The sequence below is a fragment of the Molossus molossus genome, unplaced genomic scaffold (genome assembly GCF_014108415.1).
Source record: "Molossus molossus isolate mMolMol1 unplaced genomic scaffold, mMolMol1.p scaffold_m16_p_12, whole genome shotgun sequence".
Lineage (NCBI taxonomy): Eukaryota > Metazoa > Chordata > Mammalia > Chiroptera > Molossidae > Molossus > Molossus molossus.
This window is the reverse complement of record NW_023425347.1, coordinates 57,361,709-57,383,189: the sequence shown is the minus strand read 5'-3', so window position 1 is coordinate 57,383,189 and position 21,481 is coordinate 57,361,709. Positions and strand designations below refer to the sequence as shown.

At 49.4% G+C, this 21,481-nt stretch overlaps 1 protein-coding gene across 1 annotated transcript in view; it reads right to left on the bottom strand.

The window, feature by feature from the left end:
* KANK4 (KN motif and ankyrin repeat domains 4) overlaps positions 1 to 19,539 on the bottom strand; it is a 28,945-nt gene extending 9,406 nt beyond the window's left edge. The window contains exons 1-6 of the mRNA XM_036256938.1: positions 19,524 to 19,539; positions 10,587 to 12,521; positions 9,261 to 9,372; positions 6,517 to 6,735; positions 5,507 to 5,594; positions 2,690 to 2,900 (exon numbers count right to left, since the gene is read on the bottom strand). Of these exons, the coding sequence (XP_036112831.1) occupies positions 2,690 to 2,900; positions 5,507 to 5,594; positions 6,517 to 6,735; positions 9,261 to 9,372; positions 10,587 to 12,521; positions 19,524 to 19,539 (2,581 nt within the window). The remainder of the gene's footprint in view (positions 1 to 2,689; positions 2,901 to 5,506; positions 5,595 to 6,516; positions 6,736 to 9,260; positions 9,373 to 10,586; positions 12,522 to 19,523) is intronic.
* Positions 19,540 to 21,481: the final 1,942 nt, after the last annotated feature.

The window sequence follows — 21,481 nt, the reverse complement described above, 5'->3', positions numbered from 1 at the left end:
TATCTATTTCTCTCTCCCTCTCCCTTCCTCTCTCTATAAAAATAACTAAAGAAAAAGAATTTTTTTTTTAAAACAAAAAACTTTTATATGGAATTTCCCCCTCAAATCTCATTATCAAGGTAACATACAGAGTATTACTAACTTAAGGCACAACTTTCTCATCTAATACGAAAACATTGCAGTGAACACCTCAGAGCTTCTTCCCCAACATGGTCCCCAAATATGTATAAAATTGCTATTGTAGAGCGAGAGGGAGAGGGAGAAACATCCATGTGAGAGAGAACATCAACTGGCCGCCTCCTGCACACCCCCTACTGGGGATCGAGCCCACAACCCGGGCATGAGCCCTGACCCCAATCGGACCAGGACCTCTCCATCCCCTGAGCCACACCAGCTCGGCAAAACTGGTATATTTTAAAGATGAAGTATTAAATGAGAATTCAAAAGAAATTTCTGCTTCGTAGCCTGAAAAGATGCATTTGTATCCCTCTCCACCAAAGGGACGCCACTGGCTACAGTCTAGCTGGCCCCACCCCAAACTCTGTTGCCCATTAATTGTGGAACTGGGATTCTCAATAGCCGACTGGACATGTCACTTGGGTAACCCACTGGAAACTCAAAATCTGCCCCAAACGGAATAAATTATCCTCTTTGCTTTCCCCACACTTGTTCTCTGGCAGCGTCTGTCTTCTCACCCATCCAAACTGCACCTATCGGAGGGCTCCCACTCCCCTGCCCTCGCAGCTGGTCGCTCGCCAACTCCCCAGAGGTGTTTTTGCTCCTCTGCCCGCTGCAACCCCTCACTCCCTCTGCAATGGCTCCCCGCTTGGCCTTCACCTCCTGCCCGTGCTCCCTCCGCTAACCCAACCCTGCCACCCAATGGACTTTCAGTGCCCCCCCCAAACCCCACACTAACTTCCTGCTGCCTTCCAGACAGCCTGGCACTCGAGGTCCTCCGTGCTGTGGTTCCAACTTACCTCCCAACCTTAATTCGTGTCCTCTTTGAACTGGGAGCCTCTGGGCACCAGGTTTTCCTTTCTCAACTTTCACAACGTCCTCCTGGCCTGGGACAGTTCTCTGCTTGCTGGAATTCCGTCTGCCTCGGGGCACCTTTGCTGTTCCCCAAACTCGACACAATCTCACTTCTTCTGAGACCCCAACTCACATCCTCTACCTCCCTCTCGTGGCCGTCACCTGCCCCACTTGGTGAGCAGGCTGTGAGCCCCTGGAAAGCAGAGGGCTCTCACCACCTCACCTTCCCATCCGGTAGCAGCCAGGGTGGACCTCACTGTAGTCCACACATATCTGATGAAGGATGAATGAACTGAACTGAGTCAAACTGGTCAAATGGAGCCATGGCCTTTGTTTCTTTAAACTGAGTTTATTGGGGTTATACTGGTTAAGAAAATTATTTAGGTTTAAAGGGTACAATTCTATTAACATCATCTGGACATTGTGTTGTGTGTTCGCCACCCCAAGTCATGTCTCTTTCCATCACCATTTATCTTCTCTTTTTTTTTTTTTATCCTCATCCGAGGACATTTTTCCATTTTTTGTACAGACAGAGTGGGAGGGAGAGAGAGGAAGAGAGAGAGAGGGAAACATCGATGTGAAAGGGCCACATCGAGTGGCTGCCACCCGCACGACCAACCAGGGCCGGGGACAAACTGCAACCGAGGTACATGCCCTTAGCGGGAACCGAACCCGGGTCTCTCCGGACCGCAGGCGGACGCTCTAACCGCTGAGCCAAACCGGCCAGGGCGAGGATATTTTTCCATTTTTTGTACAGATAGAGTGGGATGAGAGAGAGGAAGGGAGAGAGAGAGAGAAACATCGACGTGAAGGGACACATCGAGTGGCTGCCACCCGCACAACCAATCAGGGCCGGGGACAAACTGCAACCGAAGTATGTGCCCTTAGCGGGAACCGAACCCGGGTCTCTCCGGACTGCAGGCCGACGCTCTAACCGCTGAGCCAAACTGGCCAGGGCAAGGACACAATTGTTTTTTTGTTTGTTTGTTTTGTTTTGTTTTTTGGTACGTGCCCCTAGCTGCTGGGGCCTAGCAGGAACTGAACCTGGGACTCTCTGGTCTGCAGGCCAACACTCCAACCACTGAGCCAAACCGGCCAGGGCCCATTTATCTTCTCTTAACCCTCTTCTACCTGCCCCACCCCCACTTCCCTCGGTAATCATCATACTGTTGTCTATTAGTTTTGTGTTTTGCTTAATCTCTTCACCTCTTTCATCCAGCCCCCCTACCCCCATCATGGCCTTTGTTAACAGTACCCATAAAAAGCCCTGGCTCAGCAGTTGGAGCATCAGCCTGTGGACCAGAGAGTCCCAGGTTTGGTTCCCATTAGGGGCACATACCCCCCCCCCAAAAAAAAGAGTATCTATAAAGATGGTAATGTGTGCCCTTTCTTGTTGGCAAAGTGGTGTAGCTCTGGAGTTAGACAGACTGAATACAAAGTGTGATGTCAGCATTTACCAACTGCAGCATGAGAATAATAATACCCACATCGCAAGAGAGTGGTGAAGAATATATAATATGATAAAGGCTAAATGGTCGAGCCCAGTTCCTAGAATACAGGAGGGACTCACAGTGGAAGCATCCCCTTACTGGAAGGAAGTGAGTACAAGAACTGCCCTTCAGAGTGGAGCCCACCGCAAGGTGCAACCCTTCCTGACCTGTCTCCAGCAGCAGCTTGACGATGGAGAAATTGGAGTGGGACACACTGTAGTGAAGGGCCGTGTTCCCGTTGCCGTCAGCCAAGTTGACGAGCAGCTTGAGGAAGTGTGGGGAGTGAGGCTGCAGGTAGGCGGCCACCACAGCAGGACTAGACGACTTCCGGCTAGAGACACGAAACCACTCCTGACTGATGGTGTTCAAGCTCTGCCTCTGAAATACCAAAAGACTCCAGTTCCAGAAGGTTATCTGGCCTGCGGAGCTCCAGCTAGGGTGCTAGTTTCCACTAGGAAAAGTCGGTTTTGGATGCTTCCATCTCTGTTCCTTCGCTCCCTCCACCTCTCCATGTGATCCCTCCTGGAGGGCGTGGAGCAGGGCTTGAGGATGCAGCAGCAGGGACACTTTGGACCTGGCAGTGCTGCTGCCCCGTGTGAGGAGAGGGGCTGGGACCACAGCACAGTATTTAGCAACAAAGCGCTTCGCTGGGGCCGTTTGAGTCTACTGTAAGCTCAGGTCCCATCTCCCGTCTGCACAGGAGATCCAAGGCTTTCTCTTTCTTGTGCATACAGCCAGGCTATATGGACCTCAGCCCAGACTCTACCAGAACGTCTGCGTGTTTTCAATAGACATAGGTGGCAAGTCACATCGTTTTACTAATTGGAGAAATGCACGCTGAAGGCTAAGGCAAACAGCACAACCAACGTACGCTGGAAACCAACCCAAGCAGCTGTGCTTGAATTACATGTGGCTTTTAAGCTTTGCTAGGACCTTCGGAGGAAACAGTTGCACAACCCATGGCAGGAACCCACTATCTACAGGGTTCATCTCCTTGGAACCACGAGTGAGGAGAGTTCCAGAGCAAATGGCATCACCTCTGTGTGTGACATGACCTCAGTGTTTAAAGTGGAACATGGTCAGATTACTTATCTATGGGAATTTGAGTCTCAGAAACGATTTCATACTCATCCTGGAAAGAGCACTGGGCTTGTAGTCACTAAACCAACGTGGCTCAGCTGTGTGACCTTGGAAGTCACATAACCCAGGTGGAAGTCCTGGCTCAGCTGTGTGACCTTGGAAGTCACATAACCTTTTGAACCTTACTTGTCTACAAAATGGGAGTGCAGAAAGGAGCTAGCTCCCCAACCTCCCATGGGCTCTACAGAGTGAGGTCCTGTACGACCTAATTTTTCTCTAAGGTAGGGTGGCGGGGTCCTTGTGCTCAACCCTAACATGGGTATGGTGCCAGGCATATTCTCTCATCACTTTTCTAGGCAGAAACAGTAGAATCTTTTGTGGCTGGAACACTTATTTATATAATATCTCCTTTACCCATGGAATCTTTACAAGAATCTGAAGAAAGATCCTAATATTAAGGAACACAGTGATAGATTTTAAATGGAGAGCTAAGAAATAACTTAGTTCTGTAATTCATTTAAGAATAAGTAACAGGAGGTTTTTTTGTTTTTGGATTTTTGAATCCTCACCTAAGGATATTTTTCCATTTATCTTCAGATAGAATGAGAGGGAAGGAAGGAGGAAGAGAGAGAGAGAGAAACATTGACATGAGGGGGACAGACCCATTGGTTGCCTCCCACAGGACTCCAACTAGGGCCAGGGATGAACCACAACCAAGGTACATGCCCTTAGCCGGAATCGAACCCATGACTCTTTGGTCTGTGGGCTGATGCTCTAACTGCAGAGCCAAATCGGCCAGGGCCAGTAACAGGAGTTTTAATCAACATCCACATTGCTTATTGGTTCTTTAGCAATTTGGGAACATTTATTTGCCAAACCAGCTAAGATAGAGTAACAAGAATGGGTTGGGCTGAATTGATCATTTTCACTCCTACAGTTCTTCTGCAAAGGAGAAGAAAGTTGGCTTTGAAGATGATGACAAGCTGTTATATATTGAGTCTTTAGATAGATAGATAGATAGATAGATAGATAGATAGATTGATTTTTAGAGAGAGGAAGGAAGAAAGAGAGAGAGAAACATCAATGTGAAAGGGAAACATCAATCCACTGCTTCCTGCATGCCTCCTACCAGGGATGGAGCCTGCAACCTGGGCATGTGCCCTGATCGGAAATCGAACTCACATCCTTTCGGTGCGTGGGATGAGCCACACTGCTCGCGCACACATAGGATCTTATCAGCTGCTCTCACAACTTGTATCTCTTGATTAAAAGACGAAGTCACTTGTTACATGTTTAAATCTCCATGGGCCATAAAGGTGTTAAGGAGCAAACAGATACGGTTTCTTGCTCTTGGTCTCTTGGCCCATAAGTACACTTCAAGAAAAAGAGTAAGGACTGCAAGATAAAATGCCAGGGCTTGAGGGTAACTGGAGACGTGCTGCCTACCACCCTTGTTTTATTAGTGGGGAAACTGAGGCCCTGAGTGTCAAGCTGGCTGGCCCAGTGTCTCACAGAAGCACCCCAGGCAGTGGAGCCCGCGGTTGCTATTCCACAGGCTCTCTTCCACTCCCCGCACAGTTTGCTCAAACTGCAAGGCAATTTTGAGCCTAAGCCACAAATAATTTTATGACAGACATCCAGGGTACGATGCCTAATAACCCTTGGTAAAAGCCTCTGAGTGCCACGCTGCCTTCCTGTGCACATCCATCAGCTCCACTTTCTCAGCATAATCCATCACCATAGGCAACGGGCAGAGTCTGGGCAGATGAGAGAGCAACCCAGAGGACGGGGACTCCCCTGCGCCCACTCACGGCTGCCTCCGGCAAGGGACCAAAGTCACCCAGTGGGAACTAAGCACTTAAACAGTATGGAAATCGCTGCACGACAATGAAAAATCAGAGTACCAAGAGCTGGTCGGTAGTGGTCCCTGTTTCTGGCAGATGTTGGCTCAATGCCCGGCATGCATTAAGAAATTCTTCGGAGGGTTTATATCTAAAGAAAAAAATATATGTATCAGTCTCAATGTTGATTTAATAAAAAAAAAAAAAGGTTAGTCTCTACCTTGACATCCATTCTCAGCAGCTCGAACACCCACACTGGGCAACTGCCCAGGATAAGGGGCATTCCTTAGAAATACGGGTGAACAGTGTCCTGGTAATGAGCTCGGCTTCTGAACTCCTCTGACGTGAGCCGAGCACACCGCCTTTTCACTATGCTCATTTCCACCGTTCACCGGGAGGCTACTGTGTGGAGGCACCACGCCGGGCATCGCACATGCTTTTCCTCACCCAGTCCTGAGATCGCACACACATTAGGCCGCTGTTATCCGCACTTTACAGGTGAGGAAACTGAGGCGACCGCAGTTTAAGTACCCTGTCTAACACAACGCTGTGCAGACGTAGGGTTTGAGTCCAACCAACTGGAAAGAACTCTTTACATCATACCAAAGGACCTCCCATCACTTTAAAAGGTACATCAGCCTCGTCAGTGGGAGAGGCAGAAAGGGGTGGATAAGAATCAGAAAAGACCTGGTGGGAACCCCGGCTCTGCGAGCTGGGTCATTTAACTTCCCTGAGCCTCTGTTTCCACACCTGTCAGGTGGGGATTATAAACATTTCTACCTCGCAGAATTGGTTTAAAAACGATGTAAGATAATACATGTAAAGTCCTTCCCACTGTCAGTGCTAGGTCAATGCTAGCTTTATGCGTAGGGCTCAGCCTATGATAGCATCTCCCGCAGGCAGGAGTTACGTCCCTTTAGATCAACCAGTGCACAGTACCCGGCATAGATTAGAAACTCAATAGATATCGGTGAACGAGTAAACAAAGGAACAAATGATTGATAAAAGAATAAATAAATGCCCTTGTCCTTTCTCAGAGGTTTCAGTGTCCCCATCCATACCCTCTGACTCACCTCTCGGCCTTGGGGAGGGAGAGTTCTTCCCCAGGCCCTCTCTGCTGGCCGGTGCCGTGGGTGCCCTCGGAGATGCCTTGCCCCACCTTGCAGCCGGGGTGGGCATCCCTGCCCCGCTTGTGTTCCGGGCCATCACATTTCTTCTCAGCCTCGCTGCTGGACAAGTCCTCCGAGGAGCTGTCCTCCCCGCTGGTCTCCTCACTTGAGGTGGTCTCGTAGCTGGGAAAGGAGACAGAGGTGACTCGTTCTATGCTACCTGCCCAATGCCCATGTCAAGATGAATGAGCCCTAGTTAGGCTTTAGGTAGCCTTGCCCAGCTTGCTGACCATACCCTCCATTCTCTACACCTTCAGGCCTGGACAAGGGGACTCCCAGGGACCTTGGTGTCAGAGAAAAGTGTGAAGAACTCTGACTCCAATGCCAGAGGCCATGTGGGGAGAAAAGGTAATTAACGAAGGTCTTTGCAGCAAAAACACACACAGCACGTGCCCTACTGACCAGTGCGTTCGGGGGATCCAGACAGGCGATCCAAGGGTCTTAAGAAAGCATTTGCTGTCGGAATCCTGACTCCCTGTCCAGAGCAGGGCCCACATCTCAGCAAGTGTTTCCCATCCCCACCCTCAGTTTTCTGAATTGCCTGACAGATCTGTATGCTTTGGGTGACTGAGACTTCCCATTAGCCCTCTGTCCTAGCCCAGCTTCTACCTGAGTCGGGATACCTGAACCCGGCATTTGCCTTTCTCAGCTGCAGCTTATTTCAACCACTGCTGGGATCAGCAAAGTGCGGGCGCGGACCGCCCCTACGCCCGCGGTCCTCCCTCTCCAGCATAATCCTTATGTTCAGGTGGCAGATCAGAGGCCATGGAAGAAGGTCCTGGAAGATTTGATTCCTCTGCTAATGGTCAACAGGAGGCCTCCAGAAGATGAAGATTTCGGGCTTTCGGGCCACTAGACACTGCCAGAAACCGGGGAGACCAGAGCCCACGGCTTCCACTGACCCCCTCAAGCCCTTTCTCTGAATGATGGCCCCTATGGTCACTGTTTCTGCAAACCCAGCCTGTGTCTTGGTATGCTCACATTCTGTCTTGTTGAAATCCCAGATAGTTCTTCCTCTATTGTGCTCAGAACAACCTTTTACTTTTGTGATTAAGAGATACAATAGGGGATACAATATATTCATCAAGCAGTTCTCGTCTTAAAATTACTTCCATAAAAACTTCACCTGGAAGTTTATTCATTCACCAGAAATTTACTGCTATGTGCCAGGCTCTGTTCTAAATGCTATACCAAAGTCTTAACTGATCTTATATTCTAATAGGGAGAGGCAGAAAATAAACATATGAATAATATATTCAGATAGTAAATACTGAACATTGACTAAAATAATAAAGGGCCATGGGACAGAGTGATGGGAGAAGGAGCTACTTTAATTCGAGCAGAAGTTTTTAACCTTGGATGCACAGTAGAATTACTTCAGGGGGTTTAAAATCCCCAATACCTGTACCACACTCCAGACTCATTAAACTGGAGTCTTCAGGGAGAAGACTCAGGCATCGTTATTTTTAGGGCTCCCCAGGATGTCCAAGGTGCAGCCAAGGTTGGGAACCACTGCACTGTAGTGACAAATGCTGAGGGATATCTGGGAAAAAAAGCACTTTAACTGGGGGGACAGCAGAGGCAAGGCCCCCGAGATGGGCCTGACCTGGCACATCTGAAGGAGGAAAGGCAGGAGCCACACTGGGGGCCTGCTTAGACTTTGAGATGAGGCCGATCCTCCTTTTCTGTACATGATTGGTGAAAGCCCGGCACAGAACCGTTTCCCCTCGGGCCCCAGTGTCTGACATGAGCAGGGGTGGGAACAGCAACTCTGCCGTGACCCATTCATCAATTCTGACGTTTCCCTCACAGAACGTGCAACAGTGATGTCACTGTTGTTTGACTCTGGTGTCTTCCTTCTGGTCTGGCCCAAATTAGCAGGGGTTCCGACCTCTTCCGGGCAGCCCCCGGGAGCCCCTCCTGGGCCAGGTGCCCCTCCTGGGCTTCCACAGCACCCTACGCTTCCTTCTCTGCAGAACTCTCCTCACACCAGCGGCTCTCTACTCCTGCATCATCTCTGCCCAGGCCTCACTGTGAGCTAGAGGCAGGGACCACGGTTTCCTTGACATGTTTGTCCCCACCACCTAAGACATGGCTGGCATTTCAAAAAAGTTTGTTGAATGACACATTTAGAAAATATTCTAAATCCAATGATTTACTCTCTGGAATATATCAGGTTTGGTTCATGGTCTGAGTCCACAGACACCGCTTGTTTTTCTTCATCCCCAAAAATGTTGGTTTGGTTTGCAGTTAAGTTAGTAACAGAAAGAAGAAAAATAAAAATAAAAAGAAATGGATGACATTTAAAGTTCAACAGATGAAGAGTTTGTCCTAGTTTTAGTGTTGTGGTTCAGCCTGCACGTCTTCCTTAAGGGCCCATGTGCCCCCAAACTCCCAGAAGCCACCTGGATCCTGGCCCCCGGGACACCAAAGCTAAAACATATTAAAACACAGGCTCCGACAGACCACCACGGCTGGCAAGGAGCCAAACACATGCAAACCCGAGCTGGAGTTTGAAAGGGCCGTGGAGATTAATCCCCTTGAAGAAGAATGGAAACCAGATGCTTTCCCCTGGGAAACGAGAGCGCTAAGGGCGACAGAGAACAGGTAGTGCGGAGGGCAGTCTGGGCTGCACGAGCGATGCTTACCCACCGTTAACCCCAACAAACTGAAGGTTCTTTTTGGTCCCATTACCTCCTGCACGGAAGCCATAGTCTTTCTTTTTCATTATGGATTTAAGGCTGGTCGACGGGGAGAGCTCTAGGCAGACACAACATCACAGGTTAGAATGACCTTGGAGATGCCCCAGAATGCAGCAAAACGGAGACTCACAGAATGAAGGTGTGTGAAGAGGCAGAAAGGGACAGGGAGCTAGATCATGTCAATCAAACATTCGGAGGAGGGTCGTTGAGGAGGCCTAGCCTTCTGGTGACAAAGCCCCTCCCTGTGTGCACGACAGTGGGAGCACTCTTTCGAAAGAGCTATGTGGTATGGGTGCCACTGTGGTCCCTGTCTTACAGCTGGGACACCAGAGGCTTGGCCTTTCTCAGTAAAGGGCAGAGAAGGAGGTAGTTAGTGATCTCTAAGCACAGAACTTATTCATGGGTCTCCTGGTCCCACCTCTGCCCCCACCTCGGGCGGTTGACCCTTTGTGATGTGGGACAGGCACAGGAGCAAGAGCACACATCTTCTGTGGCTGTGCTCAAAGGTATAGGAGGCATTTCCTAATGGGCGAGACTAGAACTAGCGTGAAATAATGAGAAAGCAGGCCACTTGCAAGCGGCGGCAGGAAGCAGACTCGCACGCTGCTGGTTGAGCAAAGCAAAATGTGGTTCCACTTTACTCAACAGTGGAGGGTCTGTTCCAAGAGGAAGTGCGGCTCAGCCAAAAGAGCGACATGTGAGTATCACTCAATCTCTCTCTCTCTCTCTCCCCCTCCACCTCCCTCTGTCTCAAGCATGAGCACACTGTTCAGTGAAACATTTCAGATCTCAATATAATGTTCCTGCAAAACTAGGCTAGAGAAAACCTCTAATGTGTAAGAACCAGAGAGGATCTCAGGAATGCAAGAGCCCAGGAAACAATGAAGGGAGGCTGAGGTTTAGCACCCTAAACCTTGCCTTTGTGCAGTGCAAATGAGAAACAGGCACCTATTGCTCCTTCACAGGCTTGGCGAGTGAAGGGGTAAATAGTGGGCTGGATTTACACTCCAATGTACCCACCCTGGCTGGCATCTCTGTGCCCTGTGCTATATCTGAACAGCTGTGCATGGAGCCCTGCAGTCCATCCTAACTTGGAGCAAGGATACAGTGGGGCACAGAGCCTGCACTGTTACACGGATCAGGTTTTATTACACTAGGTTCCTGGAGGTGCTTAAATCTTTTTAAAACATATGCATGCAATTAAAGCCCCTTCCCCATTTGACTCGTCCCATGAAGGAGAAATGGTTCCCTGTCTCAGGCACCAGCATTTACCCATTGGCGGTGGGGAGGAGGAAGGGACCGGGGACTCCTTCTGGGGTGGAGCTTGGGCCGAGTAGGCGGACAGCAGCAGGTTGAGGGAGCTCAGGAGCTGGCGCTGGATGCTGCTGAGCTTGGAGGCCGGCTGCTTGATGGCGCTGGCCAGCTCCGGGTACCCGTGCTCCAGGCAGCTCCACTGTTCCTGCAGGAGCTCCTGGATCTTCTTAACGTACTGCCCAATAGTGGCATCTGTGGGTGAGCTTGGGGGCCTTCCTGGGCCCTCCTTCCCTGGGAGCTCTGAACCGGCCTCCTCCTTCCCTGCTGGGGGAGCCTTTGTGTCACTGCTCCATGAAGAGTCCCCTGCTCCCCTGACCAGACCCCCGGCTCCCACCTGAGGGTCTCCCTCCTGCTCGGAGCCTGCTTCTTCGATCCTGAGCTCGGTGGACAGGCAGCTACGTAAAGAAGAGGTGAGGACCATCTCAGGGTCCTGAGGCAGTGACAGCTGGGATGGTGGCACACATTCTGCCGGGCTCTGATCTCCCCGTTTGTGACTGTCCGGCCCACATCGGAGGTCATTCTCCTCTCCGCTGGCCCCCCAACATTCAGATCCTGTGCTGCTCAGAAGGTCAACACCAATGCTCTTGTCACACAACTCCCTGGTCAAGAGTCCGTGGACAGGGTCAGTGTTGACCATGGCGTCGGCCTGGCCCTGAGCATCCTTGGTGTTCTCGTGGCTTAGCTTTTCGGCCAGTTGAGCTACAGTGCACTCCAGCTCTTGAATCCTCTGCCTCTTAGCCTTGATTTCCTCCCCCTGCTGCTGGAGGGCAGCTCTGACCTGGGCCAGTTCCTCGGTTTTTCCGGACAGCTCTCCCTCCAGGTCCAGGAGCTGCTGCTTCAGGCTGGAGATGCTGCCAGCCTCCGTCGTGGCGAGGCCCAGGCTCTCCTCCGTGACCCGGATGCCAATGCTCCGCACATCTGCCTCGACGGGGGGCGGGGGCGGGATCTCGCAGATGTTGAGCTCGATTTCTTCCAGTGGGAGCTCATTCTCGGGGATGGGTGATGGCAGAGGAGGGGGGCTTGGTGTGAGGGAGCCGGGGGTGAACACCAGCTCTGCTTCTCTGGGTTTCTGTTCTTCTTTCGCATCCTCTGAAACTACAAATGCATTCTGGGATGAGAGGGGAGGACCTGGGGGAGAGAGGGGAGATGCGGCCCCTTCTGCACCCTCCGCAGGCTCAGCCCTTTCCCGTACCAGCTCTGGAATCCCTGGCACCAGGTCTCCAAACTCTTTGCCTTTTGGTTGGGTTGCTGCTCGCGGGATGGAGTTGTGAACACCCGCAAATCCTTCTGCGGGGCCAAAGGTGCTGTCACAGACACTGCCTTCCGCCCGAAGTGGAGGGAGCGCGGGAGGTGCGGGGGGGCCTGCGGTTAGGCTGGGGTCCTCTGCGGCCCTGTTTTGCAGCAGTGCGGCTGGCATGCTCGATGCTCTCAGAAGCTGGGGCCGGCCAGTCCCGGAGGCGAGCTCAGCCTCCCTGGGGGCCGAGGCCTCCAGGGGCCTGGCGGTCTCTGCCAACAGGGCCCTCTTGGGGCAGGTCACCTCACTGCCGCTCACGGAGACTTGGGGGTGATCACCAGGCGGCAGTGACTGGGCTCGCTCCTCTGTCCCCAGCGACACCTTCCTGCACACCACTGGGGACCAGTGTTGGTGGGAAAGAGCAGCATGCCAGCGAGGCCCACTGTCGGGAAGGCTGAAGTTTCGGGGCAAAGTGCTGAACTTGGCCTGCTTGGCCCTCCTGTGGATAGGAATCCTTTTGATGGTGTTTCCCTTCTCAATGTCATCCACGTACTTGAGGAAGTCCAGGTCTAAGTGAAAGCCGTAAGGGGTCTCCACGGAGTAGGGATGACTCTTTGGAGGGTCTTTCTCTTCATCCCCCTGAGAGGACTGGTCTTTGGCTGGAAGGACAGAAGGCATGTAAAAAAGCACAATGTGAATAAGCATGACAGGTGGTGAGGCCCAATAGCTGTGACTTCTGCTAAATGTTCCAGCTTCTACATTGTGCTGAGATGCTCACAGTCCTTTGGCTGTGCTAAGAAACCATGTTAATGCATCAACATGTGCTTAGCCAAAGTCTGCAAGGAAACAGGTGGAGGAAATAGTTTCCAGTTTTCAGTAGGTCATACTATGGAATCTGCCTGCAGACCAGCAAAATAAAACCGTTTCACTGGGTTTGAGTCATGTACTTGCTGAACAAAAGTGGCCAGAAGTTTGCCTAATCAGGGTACTAATGGGCAATTATGAATACGGAAAGTTTCAAAGGATGAGGTATACAATTGTCTCAGTGTTAAAAAAGAACCTTAGATTATTCAAATAGGCACTGGGAAATCTTGGTAAAGCCAGAGACACCCAGGAGTTGTGCCTTCCACATTTTTCAAGCTTCCTCACCAGAGAGAACAGGAACCCATCATCATCCATCTTCTTTTTCACCTGAAAACTTCTTAGTGCTTAACAAACATGAATTTCACTTTCAAAAACTCATGCCAAGTAAGGAAATACCACATTTTTCACAGCCTAGAAAAAAGGTGTTGAGGGGAAAGGGACGATTAATGTCAAAGGCACAGTGGTGTACTCATGGGGGGACTCATGACTTTTCAGGGCAGCCCAAACTCTCAGGGGACATCAGCAAGTTCTCCCTCACACTGAGGCACCACTGACTTTCTTGACTCCAGCAGAAGTCTCTGAGAACAAGTCAGTCTTTCAAGTGTTTGAATCCAAAGGAGCTTGTCCCCAAAGAGCTCTTTCTTTCGGTGAAATAGTTGTTGTTCCTTTGATGTTCCTCATGTGACACCCCTTCTTATTTCTGTGACATTCTGCTAAATGCTCTGAAATGCTGAGTTCAGGACAGAACATTGGTGGAGAGCACAGAGGCCAAAAATACATACTTTGGAGACTGGTCTATATTTCAGCTCTGTGACCTTGGGGAAATTACTTAGCATCCCTGTGTTTCATCATCTATCAGATGGGAATAATAGGTACATGAGGTTAGTGGGAGGACTGATTAATTAATATACATAGCCCGGCCCTGGCCAGTTTGGCTCAGCGGTTAGAGCGTCAGCCTGCAGTCCGGAGAGACCCGGGTTCGGTTCCTGCTAAGGGCATGTACCTCGTTGCAGTTTGTCCCCGGCCCTGGTTGGTTGTGCGGGTGGCAGCCACTCGATGTGTCCCTTCACGTCGATGTTTCTCTCTCTCTCCCTTCCTCTCTCTCCCTCCCACTCTATCTGTACAAAAAATGGAAAAATATCCTCGGGTGAGGATAAAAAAATAAAAAAATAAATAAATATACATAGCCCGGCTGGTGTGGCTCAGTGGTTGAGCATCGACCCATGCACCAAGAGGTCGCTGGTTCGATTCCTGGTCTGAGCACATGCCCAGGTTGTGGGCCAAATCCCCAGTGGGGGGCATGCAGGAGGCAGCCAATCGATGTTCTCTCTCATCAATGTTTCCATCTCTCTCTCCAAAAATCAATAAAGAAAAAAAAAATTTTTATTTTAATAAAATAAATTTAAAAAATTAATGTTGATGAAGTGCTTAGAACAATGCCAAGCACATGACAAACATTCAACACATGCTCAACATTGTAGCTTTTTTTGCAGAAGCCTCCAATATTGAGAAGTGAAGCCCCATAACGGAGGCTGATTTGCCGGGTACACAGAAGGCACTCCACCGATTCTTTTTAACTGACTGACTGCTTAGTTTTAAGAGTAATAGGTCTTGGGGACAAAATTACAAAATAGTAGTAACTCAACTCACTCACCTCAACCACTATTTATTGAGCACCTGCGTGTTGATTGCTAAGCTAAATCCTAAGGATGCAGAAATAAATCAGGTGTAGCACTGCCTCAAAAAACGTGTGGTCGAGTAGATAGATACACGAACCAGTGCAATGCAGTGTGACAAGGATCATAACATACGCATGCTTAAGGAGCAGTCTTTGTTGCCGATTCATTTTCCCAGGTTTTCTGGAATAACTTCCTTGGACTTGGAGATTAATTCTGCTAGAAAAGGGATGACTTCACAGAAGTGACATAGGACTGGAGTTAAAAAATGAACAAATGTCGCCCTGGCCAGTTTGGCTCAGCGGTTAGAGCGTCCGCCTGCGGTCCGGAGAGACCCGGGTTCGGTTCCCGCTAAGGGCGCGTACCTCAGTTGCAGTTTGTCCCCGGCCCTGGTTGGCCGTGCGGGTGGCAGCCACTCGATGTGTCCCTTTCACATCGATGTTTCCCTCTCTCTCTCTTCCTCTCTCTCCCTCCCACTCTGTCTGTACAAAAAATGGAAAAATGTCCTCGGATGAGGATTTAAAAAAAAAAAAAAAAAAGAACAAATGTCAATTTGCCAGAACAAGAGGGTGAAAGACATTGTAGCTGTTTATTCCCAAGAAGGCCACCATCAACTTCTACCCTCTCTAGACAGGCAAGAAAATCCCGCAATGAGAGGTGAGGTTCATTTCTCTACCCCTTTGAATTTGGACAGGCCTGTGGGGCCGGGGGAATAAAAGGCAGAAATGATGCTGGCGGTTCCAAGGCTGGGTCATAAGAAGCCTGTAAGTTCTGCCTGGATCTCTTATTTTTAAATTTTGTTATTATAGTTTTTATTTTAATATTATAGTGTTTTTTTTAGAGAGACAGGGAGAGAGAGAGAGAGAGAGAGAGAGAGATAGAAACATCAATGTGAGAGAGAAATATCCATTGGCTGCCTCCTGCATGCCCCCTATTGGGGATCGAGCCTGCAACCTGGGCATGTGCCCTGACACGGTATTGAACCGGGACCTCTCCATGGGACAACGCTCAATCCACTGAGCCACACCAGCCGGGCCTGCCTGGGTCTCTTGGAATGCACTTTCAGTGAAGCCAGATGCCATGTAAGAAGTCCAGCTGCCCTGAGATGGCCACGGTGTGAGGAAGCCCAAGTAGCCCCATAGAGAGGTCATGTGAAGAGGGGGAGAGAGATACTTAGCCAGCCTGAGCTGGTCCAGCCATCCTGGCCTGGGTGTCAGGCATGAATAAAAGAGCCATCAGCTGACTCTGTCCTCTGCCATCACCTGATTTCAATGACAGGAGGGACCCCAAGTTAGAACTACTCAGCTGAGCCTGTGTTTTAAGCCACTAAGTTTTGGGGTGGTTCGTTATGCAGCAATAGCTAGCCAGGGCAGATTCTATATATATGTCAGAGACCGTACAAAGGCATGGAGGTGTGAAATTCCACAGTAATTCGGGGTTCTCTAAATGCAGTTGACATGGCTGTAACTTAAAGTGTGGTTGGCAAGGATGGGGAGTAGGAAAGGACAAAACTGGAAAGATCGGCAGGAGCCAGATCACGGAGTAATTGTGTGCATGCCAACAAGCTTTGACTTTATTCTCTAGGTAACGGGAGCTAGGAAGGGTTTTACACCAGAGAGTTACTTGGTCAAATGTGATTTCACAAAGAGCATTCTTGCAGAAGATGAGAAGAAATGCAAACCAGACACCTGAAGACCAGTTGGGAGACTGATGACAGGTGAGGGAAGCCAAAGGCAATGGAGGAAAAGGGTGGGTTAAAGAAAAGGTGCAAATGATGGTGTTACCTGGGGCACATTTGGGGTTGCTTTTCCCTTAAGGGTGATGACATATGGGGGCCGAGCTCTTCCCACCTGCCTGTCTGATTTCTCCTGGCAGGTGTCACATGCTTGTGAAGTGGCCCTCTGTGCTTAGGGAAGTACAGTTATCTCCGAAGAATAAACCAAGCCAATAGACACATGAAGGCTGAACGCATGAACTCTGACAATCAAGCCCACCAGCCTCACTGCTAAATAAAGCTGCAGGATTTGTGGGCAATTACGTCACAGCCACAGCAGGGAACAGAATAAAGCATTGGTGCAGATACCCGGGCGGTCCTCGTGGGTTCCAGGGCTTCTCTGGCACATATCTGGACTCCAGCACCCAAAAAGCTCCAAATAAGTTCACATCTACCAACACGCTTTTTTACCAACCTGCTTTCCCCCCAAGAGGCACAGTGGTAGTTTCAGTAAACGAGAGCAATGTCTCTCCATTAGTTTTCCAGGCTGCTCTGCAATATCCTCAGGCCCCCGGTCCACTCTGCGGCCCCCTGGATTACAGGCCAGGCCAGAGCAGAGAGGAGATAATTGTCTGAAGTTAAGTGGAGAGCAGATTTGTGACCCAGAAGGCCATGAACTCTCCTAAAAAAGAGGCTGCATTCGATGATCTTCTTTTTGCCTCAGTTCAGTAGAAATGCACGAATTTGCCCAGTGGCCTCTGGGAGCAGGTCCAGAGCACAAACACAATAATAGCATCAAATTAGAAACAGGAAATTCAAAGGCAAAAATCTTCCACAAGGGAGACTGAGGGGAACCAAAGGAGTCTATGAGGCTGAGCAGCTATCTGGGATGACAGGTTTAGTAGGTGCTTCCTAAGCTAGCACTCTGGGATATCACTAAGACACACCCCGACAGACACACACAGACCCCCCCAGACCCACTGTGCTGCCGTGCCTGCCACCTGCTGCTCTGTGCAAGAGGAGAGCTGGACCTTGAACGAAGGAGCTTGAGCGGATATGCTGAGACCCACACTTACATTAAGCTCTGCTCCTCTTAATTCTACCTGGTGACAGGTATGCAGGAGCTCAGAATTCTGGGCATCTGGCCAGGGTAAGAATTAATTATGAGGACTGCGTCTGTTCAAAACGAACTCAGATCAAATAAACCAACACCTAGACAAACTGGCTGGATTTGAATCCTGGCTCTGCCACAGCTTATCTCTGTAATTCAGGGTAAATTGTTTCATGTCCCTATGCCTCAATTTCCCCATTCGTAACATGGCGACACGAATGCCTCTCCTGCAGAGCTGTGACTGCCGGCAAGAATTCGGCAGAGACCATGGGGCAGGTGCTCCACAAGGGGCTGGAAGGCAGGGATGGGCAGGGAGGATCGGCCAGAAATGTCCTCTCTCCTTGGACTATGTAACTCTGTGTTAGGATTGCAGCCTCAAGAGGGAAAGAAAGTCTAAGAAAATAATTCTGAAGAAACTGAGAAAATGAATCAGGGCAGAAGGAAAAGGTACCACATCTGAGGCTCTGAGCTATCGAGAATGCCTGGAGCCTGGTCTGAAAGCACCAGATCGCTAGACCCCGGGAACGGACCTGCAAACGCAGCCTACGAGTTATACACAGTCAGAGAAAGGGCATTCAAAGGGGACAAGGGAAGAAGGGAGATGCCACAGTCATCATCTCGAGGGACAAAGAGACGTTTGGCAGGTGAGTAAACCAATCAGATGCATCGAAAGTGAGGGGAAAAGTCCGAAAGCCTATACTCAGATTCTGAAGGAAATGGGAAAAACAGAAACTAGAGAGAAAGTGGCCAAAAATACAGATGGAAAGAAGGGGAATTAAATTAGCCTCTTCAAAAGGCCAAGACAGCGGCGGAAGGTTTCTCCTCTCCTGCCTTCGTTTTGTGAGATGTGTGTGCTGGGGGCGGGGGGGGGGGGGGGTGCTTTCTTCAGCTGGTTGTGGTTGATCAGGTGGGGAGCAGCAGTCAGAGGATGCTGAACAGGGACAAATGAGGCAGATAAAAATGACAGGCCCCCGGGGCATTCAGGGAATTAGTTGGTGTTCTGCAGGGCCACTTCCAGGGATGCACTGAAAAGGCAGCTCTCTGGGGACAAAGGCAGACCCTTAAAATTATGGTGACTGCATCTGCAAAGCAGAAAGAAGCAGGGCTGGAGCTGCTGTCTGGTCCCTGAGTCCTGAGCCAGTGAAGGGCCATGTGATTCAAGGGGGATTATCGGCTCTCTTGTCTCCTGACATTTGGCAATCTGGAAAAAGCACTCTGTAAGAAATCAAATCATCAGGATCTAGTAGTCTATGACCCTTGGCCAATTTCCTGGGGAGCGGGAGGGTGGCGGGGGGACATTCATTGAAATATTCGTTGTGCTAAATAGTATTACTCACCAACCTTACACGCATGATCTCATTTAGTCCTTTACCACCCCTGTGAAGTAGGTACTCATACCTAATTATGGAGGTTCGATACACTGTTTGCAAAAATTGCTACAATTATACCCCACCCTTGAGTACTCCCTTTCTCCACTAACCCTGAGCTTAGCCTTGTGATTTTCCTTGACCAGTAGGTCAACAGCAAATGTGACACATGTAGAGATCTGAAAATCACTCGCACATTGGGGTCTGTTCTTGTACTTGGAACCATTTTGTCGCCGTGTGAACAACCCTCCCGCCCCCAGTTCACCTGCTGGACAGAGACACTTGTCTCAAGCATCACAAACACACCAGGTGATATGGAGTCATATCAACCACAAGGCATGTGAATGTGGCCATTCTAAACCAGCCGGCGGTCACCCAGAAGACCACAGACACATGGGCCCAGCAAAGGTCAGCCATGCTGGCCCAGACCAGAATAATGGCCCAGCCAAACCTATGGAATCTTTTTGAGATACACTAAATACCTTTAAGTCAATACATGTTTTGAGTGGTTTGCTTACACAGCAAAGCTAACGGATACAGGAGGAGAATGAGGCTCAGAGGAGTTAAATGACATGGAGAATCACACAGGTATGAATTTTACCATATTGTGCCTCTTTCTCAGACTTCCAGTTCCTCCTCGCTATAATGAGGGCAATAAGTAAGAGCATCCCTCTCCCTCCTTGGTGCTTGACAGAGGTGAGAAAACACTCCAAAAATTACACAAGTCAGATATAAACATAAAGCTTCATTCCCATTCCCTACCACCTTCACTTCTTCATACCAGAAATACATGGTTTGGGTCTCCCAGCCGCCTGCCTGGGGATGTCTCCTGTAGGCCTTCCCTGGGCTATCTTCAGGATCTACAATAACAATCCCTTTTCAGTTCACATGCTCACGTTAGACCAAGGAACACAAAGCAGCCTGCCTACCATCTGTCTTCTCCATCTTAGGGAATGCCAACCGCCAGTCTCTTAGGCACTCTTCATCCGGTCAGACTGTAAAATCTGTTGGACAGTTCTGAAAGAAAGAAGGATAGAAGAGTAGACAGTCTCATTAGAGTTAGATTAAGCATGGAGGGGACACAGCACCACAAAAACAATGACCATCCTTGCCTTTCGCCCAGGGGTGCCATGAGCTCGGAGCCCTCCGAGGAGGGAGATGAAGGCCTGGATGCACTCCTAGAGTCCAGCCCTGGGTGTGTCTTCATAGAACGTGAGTGATGGCTGACACCAAAGGAAGCGTTTGGTCCAACCTGCTCACTTGGTAGATGAGGAAACTGAGGTTTGGAAGTTCATCGCTTGACACAAGGCTTCTCGGCATATTAGTGAAGGAGCTGGGACCAGACCCAGGGCTCTGGTAAACAGTACCTTATTCTTTGCAGAAGCTGAAATCTATTCACCCCCATGATAGTAAAAGAATTATAATCCATTTTGTGACAAAGCTGGAATCAGAGTACCTACTAATGATTTATGACACATTCCCATCAGATTTAGGACAAAGATGAGATCATTGCAGGTGCTGATTAGGATCTGATACTCAGAGGTGAATTCCAACCAAGGGGTAGTTCAACCTAGGTGGCCAGTAACTACTCAAGCAGCATACTGTCCTGATTCCGAATTAGGGTACCTTGAGGTTTGATCATAAATTTTCCGCAAAGTTTTAATCCATTCCCCAGACTCTTTCTTCAAGCGGTAAACACCCTCCCTTCTGCCTCTATTACAATAAATCACCCAGAAAATTGTTGGGGTTTTGTGTGTGTGTGATTGTAACTCCACACACATAGTAATGAATCATCGGTGGCATATCAGCAGTGGAAGCTGGGTTGTTCTAGGAATTTCAATGTGTTCTACAATGAACTCGGACTAGAAAAGCCTGAGGAGAGGATGAGGAGAGGGTCAGGGAAAATCGGGAGTGAGAGAGGATGAGGGGTGCCATCCAGCAACCCAGGATGGAAAAAGGGGGGAACAACTAAACTGGAGAGGCCTGGGAATGATCAGGCCTGCCGAATGAGAGGAAGTCTGAAGTTCGCCCAACAGAAGGGTTCGTGTACCTTCTTTCTGTGAGCACTGCTACTGCCTCCCACATCACGGCCCTGCTCCCACTTGGCTCCTCCAAAGCACACTCCATGCAGCTGCCAGAAGGCCCTTCCCGCGCAGGCGCAGGCGGGACAGAGCCCAGAAGGGGAGGCAGGGTTTCTTCAGGCAAAGGCACTCCTCGGAGAAGGAACACCCACACTGGGCTCCTCCTTAGCTTCCAGGCAACAAGTACTTGAGTTTGGGGGCAGCGTGGAGCAGTAGAGACATTAGGGGTAAGGAGGTCTAACCTAGGTGAGGGAGGGTCACCCTTTTTAGAAAGACAAGGTTCTAAAGAAGCTTAAGTGTGTGTGTGTGTGTGTACACACTGTTTAGCCATGAAAAGAAAATCTTGCCATTTGTGACAACATTGATGGGTCCTGAGAGCATTGTGCTAAGTGAAATAAATCATGCAGAGGAATCCAAATATTGTATGATCTTATTTATATGTGGAATCGAACAAAACAAAAGAAAATCCGAGTTCATAGATACAGAATACAGATTGGTGGTTGCCAGGGGGTAGTGGATGGGTGAAATGTGTGAAGGGGTCAAAAGATATAAATTTCCAGTTATAAGATAATTAAGTCCTAGGGATGTAATGCACAGCATGGTAACTATAGTTAATACTATTGTACTGTATATTTGAAAGTTGCTAAGACAGATCTTAAAGTTCTCATCATGAGAAAAAAAAATTGTGACTATGGGTGGTGATGGACGTTAACTAAACTTACTAAGGTAATGATTCTGCAATGTACACATAGATCAAATTGTTATGTTATACACACAAAACCAATACAATATGTTCTATGTCAATT